At 26.1% G+C, this 6,031-nt stretch overlaps 2 protein-coding genes across 2 annotated transcripts in view; both read right to left on the bottom strand.

Annotated features, from left to right (window-relative positions):
• Positions 1-4,053: 4,053 nt before the first annotated feature.
• Positions 4,054-4,569, bottom strand: LOC108692154. The gene is made up of 3 exons (XM_018200306.1): positions 4,484-4,569; positions 4,177-4,309; positions 4,054-4,104 (listed from the first exon to the last, which is right to left on the bottom strand). The coding sequence occupies exons 1-3, from the start codon at positions 4,546-4,548 to the stop codon at positions 4,054-4,056; spliced, it is 249 nt and encodes an 82-aa protein (XP_018055795.1). The 5' UTR covers positions 4,549-4,569.
• Positions 4,570-4,936: 367 nt separating this feature from the next.
• Positions 4,937-6,031, bottom strand: part of LOC108692144 — a 6,340-nt gene continuing 5,245 nt past the window's right edge. Inside the window, exon 4 of the mRNA XM_018200296.1 lies at positions 4,937-4,989. Within this exon, the coding sequence (XP_018055785.1) occupies positions 4,937-4,989 (53 nt within the window). The remainder of the gene's footprint in view (positions 4,990-6,031) is intronic.

Below are 6,031 nucleotides of genomic sequence, written 5' to 3'. Positions count from 1 at the left end.
ATTTTTTAATAGAATAAGATTTTATTATAAAAAATATAAAATTGATAATTTTAAATTTTTTAAAATTTGATTTGTATATTATATACGTATATTAAACACATTGACAATGTTATGAACAAAATTAATTATAAAAAAATGTGTATATAATATTTTAAAAGGAAACTTGTGATTTTTATGAAAAAAAATTATATTTCAAATGGAAAATCATATTTCAAATTACATATATTTTAATAATAGAATGAACAAAAATTTATTAGTAACTATATTCTTTAATGTTTATAAATATAAAGATCCTTCTTGGGCCACGTTTGGAAACATCATCTGGATGACTCATATATCATCTTATCCCTGCTTAACATTGGGTGAACAACAAAATTAAATGACATTCAGGTGATGTTTCCGAACATAGCCTAGTGCGACATTACGCAAACGAAAGCCATCTCTTGCCTCTCCCTCCCGTTTAGAGGCGCATGACTTTTCATGCGAAACGACTCCCATTCCACTTCTAACCTGCAAGGGTTGCACGAGTTTTTACGCTCCGTTGACAGAGGGGAAAGTAGGATCAAAGTCGCTTCGTGTAAAAATATATCGTACAATATATATTAAAGCAAAAAATTTCTTACACAAATAGAAAGATTCATTGTATAAAAAAATTAGACCTTTAAATCCAAATATTTCAGAAATTATTAGAGACCGCCACCTAATTGTTAAAATAAAATTATTCAAAATAAAATCATGACTTTAATAACATATATCGAAGTCAAAAGCATTGGCGCGATGTCTCTTGCATAATTACTAAATTTTTTCCATAACGCCACAATTCCCCTCTTAAAACATGGTACACATAATATATATGTCTTTTTATAATTAGTCTTGTTCATTAGATATTAAAAAAGAAACGCGATTTTTAGGGGAGCACCACTTCTAAATATTTACCAACTGAAAATATTATTACAAAATTAATAAATATTATCTTACCTGTAAGCGTAATCGTGTAACGTTTAGCAGTACAACTATATTTGTATATAATTGCAATTTCGTTTTTATCTTTTAATTCATTGAGTATATATCGAAGCTCCACGAATAAATTCTTCACCTATTATGTTATTAATTTTCTATACTGTGTTATATATATCAAAAACATGTTTGTGTAATGACATTTTTTGATAAACAAATTCATTCTAATTAACGGATACTCGATAAGTTATGAACTTACAATTTCAATGTTAAAATGGAATGCATTATATTTTATCATGCATAATATGAAGAAAGATACGGAAGACAGCACTTTTATTATAAGATTTAAAGTACATTTTAATATTATTATTGGTGTCAACTGCAAAAAGTTAATTTTACATAATTTCATATATATATGATTTTAAAAAATGCGAAATATTATTTTTTAAAAACAGCATGTATTAACGGTTACATATACAAATAAATACTTATACATACAATTATTAACTAACAACTTGTACTTCTATTGAGAGTATTTTAGTTTCTTAATTGACATAAAAATTAAATTGCATAATATGGATTGATATAAATAATTGTAGTGAAATATTGTCATGCAGTAATTTATATTATGAAATAATGTTAGGTTTTTTTTTACCTGAAATGCAATACCTGTGGATAAAATGGCACAGAAAAAAATAAACTGAAATTGAGTAAATTTCGATTGTTGATAAGGCCATAAACCGACAGCAAGCAATAGAATTTTATTGAGATTATTATGAGTTTCTATATGTATCATTTTTTCTTCGAGCGATAAAATATTATTGTGAAGACTGATTCATCACTGAGAGTATGCTTATTCCATTTTTTCACTATTTGACAAAATATTTCACATTTTCATGTTTTCTGGTATAGTTTTACCGTAAATTTCATAATTTATTAATAATGATTGGTTATGTAAACGTTAGCTATGTAAGGTCTAACGACATTAAATTTAACTATTCTGTCAATAAATTACGAATATTTATGTTATTGATTTGATACTACTAATAATTCGACGGATGTTATTTTCTCATGAAAATAAGTTATCTGCCACGCAGGCGCATTTTCTTCTTTCACCAGAACTTCATTCTAGTCTACGCACTTGCCCGATACACTCCGAGAGAATACCGCTTTTCTTTAATTTTTTTCGATATTCTGATCTATCTGATAATATTCATAAATTGAGAATGATAGCATTAATACATAACATTATTATATTTTAAAACGTTTACGTTTGATGAAATTAATATTCTTAGGAATCAAGTGTCGAATGCTGATTTGTAAGTTTTTCGTCTAATTGAACTATCGACTGTATAATTTTCTTTCCTTTTTATTTATCATTTTCTATTAATAAAATTTTTGAATTTATGTGTAATATTTATATATGTTGATATAAAAATAATTAATTAAGTGTAATAATTCTTATACGTTGAATAAATTTAGCACACAAAAAATTTTATTTATCGATAATGTAAAGTATATACATTCACTGCAATATGTTTTAACAATTTTCCATATATTGATTTTACTGCAGAAACTCGAAGTACCAATATCTTGATTCTTCTTTTTTTAACAAAAAGATATCTGTACTTTAAAAGAAATTACTGACTTATAAAAAATTAGATTTGAATTAAAGAATCTATTATTTTGCGTATGTGGAGGATAAATATTTTTATATCTTAAAGTATTCAATTTTTTAAAACAACTGTACTGCACATTGATTTATATAGAAAAAATATTTTTTTTAAATAAAATATTTCAATTATATTAAAATGTTGATATATATAGCATTTACCATCTACATTGATACGTCCGTAATACAATACATAGACACACGATTATAATCTGTGCATTTGTTTGTTACAAACTTTTAATTGCAGTTAAGGAAAAGTATATAATTTATGATGTGCAATTTTATATTTTCTTTTGAAAAAGAAACAATAAATTTTGTTTAAAGCAATCGCTTTATCTTCTTATAGTTTATATAGCTTAATACAGACAGTATGAGATTATTACAATTTATATTTAAATGTAACCAGATCCCAATATGATATGTCTTATTATTTACTTAAGTAAATTTTTCTAATTTTTTACCGAGTTTCAAAATTTGAGAAATATTTGTGAACATTAAAAAAACATGAAATATTTTGGAATATTTAAATGTATAGTGAAGATTTATAATAAATCTGTGTATGTGTAGGTCGTAATGAGTACATCTCAGTGAGAAATGCCAATGAAATCGATGTTGAATCAATCGATTCGACGTCGATTTGATGATTTCTATTATTATTTCTTTTCACTGGGATATCCAAACTTAACAATTCTTTTTCTTTCTTATTTCTTTTATTTAATTTTTTAACGTATGTTATTTATCAATGAAATGTTTGAACATAAATACTTATATAAATGTTGAAATGAAATATATTGATTAAAAAAGAATTTATTGCATTATAGTAATAAATCCTGTATTTATTGCATTATATAGTAATAAATCCTGTATTCAAAATATCTTATTTAAATATAAAATATTTAAACACGCTGTTTATATTTGGATACTACAGTTAATACAGAGGAAGGGAGATCCCGTTTGCCTATAAAACGATTGCCTACAGCTTTGTTTGCACACGGTCACATTATACTGACGATTAAGTTGCCCATAATGCATTGATCATACAACTGTAATGCACATTGCTTATATGATTATATTACACATTGCACATACGACTGTGTGGTATATACGTGTCGCGCACATGCCATTCGGCACGCATATACATTGCAAACAAAGAAAGTCCATAATTATACAATACCATATGGGGCACTTTTCAAGTTTGACTGCAAAGCAAAATTATACAATGTGCAAAATTATTTATAGTGCATGGATGCAGTATGAAAATAAGCTATTTTAATTTAAATAATTTTAATCTTATACACAGGGAAACATCTATCTGTACTCTATGTTCAAAAAATGAATCTATTATTTTCTAAGCGCTATTATCATCATTTCTTATTAACTACGATTCTATTATGATAATAATAAATTAATGAATATTTATTTTGTCATCGTGTAGACTGCATGACTGTGAAATAAGATACTGAGGCCTTTATTAGCTGCAATTATAAATATTTTTTTTTATTATATCAATACATAAATGGATACTAAAATATCTCCCAAAATATTACCGTTGCAAAACCTTCCATGGATGCATCAAATATTCCACCAATATTTAATGAAAATTCCTTGGCTTTTCTTTGCAGTAAAAATAGTATCATTCTCTGTATATATAATGGAGTTTTATACCACTGAACATTGTACCTACAGAATTGAATATACAGATAGTAAATCACTTACTTTTAATTGGAATTCTTAATTAGTTAATATTGGCATATGTTTTAATTAAATCCAGCAGATCAATTTCTGTTTGTAATGTTGTAACAAATGCCAAAAGCAACAATCGCACATACTAGCATACATAAATGTTTCTCTTACGCAGTAATAAATACGTAATTATTGTGGTCGATTATATTCTGTCCGATATAGTTGGCTATAAACATGTATATGATGCATACAGATGCAAATATAAACGATGATAAAGATTCGCTGACATTTGTTCTAATGTTTTCAGATGATACTATCTGGAAAAGCTAAGAAATAAATTTTACATTGCAAATTTCAATCTTCTACATATGTATCTATATTCTAATTATCAATCTGTAACGTGCAAGTTTTATTTATTCCTGCAATTAAGATTTCTTTTACAGTTCGATTACTTATATGCACTTTTGCGCACAAATAAAAATTTCAAAAAGGAAGTCACTTTTGTCCACATATATTAATGCTTACATATATTACTACTTATTTGAATTATTATAACACTTTTGAGCACAAATATATTGTAAAATTAATTTTAAATTAGTTAGAAAGTAATTTCTAAAACAGAGATTAGGACATGTAGGCGATCAAGCGATAGGCAATAATACATGTAAACAATCGAGCTATAAACAAAAATATATATAGGCAAATGTAACTTTGTTCTTGAAATTTTTATTAGTGCGCAAAGAATACGTTATTGACAATCGAGCTATCGGCAATAATTTTTGTGCACAAACAATCTGTCGCTAAATGCGATAAGGCAATTAATTTTTGATGTTCTTTAATGTTTGATAATAAATATTTTATAAATTTGCATTATAGATGTGTCTACAATGTTACTGTGTGTTCGAATGTATTTGATAATTTTTTGGGAGAATTCTGTTTGCCTACAGCTTTGTTTGCACACGGCACATGATGCAATTGGATTAGTTTACATCGCGCATTTAATACGTGAACTAATTACTACCAATAGCACAGAGTGTGCAACGTGCTGTGAGCAATACTATTGCGTGTGCAATATGCTATGTGTAATACTGTCATGTGTGCAATGTGTACAAACGAAGCTGTGTATAAACGAAGCTGTATCCTGGTGAAAATTTTTCTCAGAATTTTACATATAATTGTTTAGAATTTCTAGATAATTTTTCAAAATTTCTCTATAATTTTATAATTTTCTCACATTTTTTTATACGAATTGAACATTTCTTAGAAAATCTACATCTTTTCTTGGAATTTTTCATATATGTTAATTATGAAATATCGTAAGATTTTTAAGAGTTTTTTGTAAATATAATTTCTGATAAAGTGTTACAAAATCTAAAATATTTTTAAAATACTTATTAAAAATTGAGATGAGAAATTTCGGAATATTTCTGAGTATTTCTAAAAAATGTTCCAATTCATGTAAAAATTATGAGAAAAATTTTCACCAGGGAAGGTAATTGTTTGTTGAAATGAAGCCTTGCTTTTGATTATGCTTTACGTTGTTTTTTTCTTATGACATTTACAATATATGTATATATTAGTGTGGGAAAAAGTTCGTGGCATTTTTCCCATTAGATGGCATTAAAAAAACGCCACGAACTTTTTCCCATACCTAATAGTTTTAAATTTATTTATTTACTTATAATACATATTATTTTTATGGCTTTTGTTTAAGACTTA

The sequence above is a fragment of the Atta colombica genome, unplaced genomic scaffold (genome assembly GCF_001594045.1).
Source record: "Atta colombica isolate Treedump-2 unplaced genomic scaffold, Acol1.0 scaffold62, whole genome shotgun sequence".
In the NCBI taxonomy this organism is placed as follows: Eukaryota; Metazoa; Arthropoda; class Insecta; order Hymenoptera; family Formicidae; genus Atta; species Atta colombica.
This window is presented reverse-complemented; position numbering and strand designations above follow the sequence as displayed.

What these genes read in the sequence shown, in the direction of transcription:
- LOC108692154 (XM_018200306.1), bottom strand. Translation starts at nt 4,548, where the DNA reads ATGTTTATAGCCAACTATATCGGACAGAATATAATCGACCACAATAAT. An exon ending in AATTACGTATTTATTACTGC is followed by an intron (nt 4,310 to 4,483) that starts GTAAGAGAAACA and finishes TCAATTCTGTAG; the next exon opens with GTACAATGTTCAGTGGTATA. An exon ending in CCATGGAAGGTTTTGCAACG is followed by an intron (nt 4,105 to 4,176) that starts GTAATATTTTGG and finishes TTATAATTGCAG; the next exon opens with CTAATAAAGGCCTCAGTATC.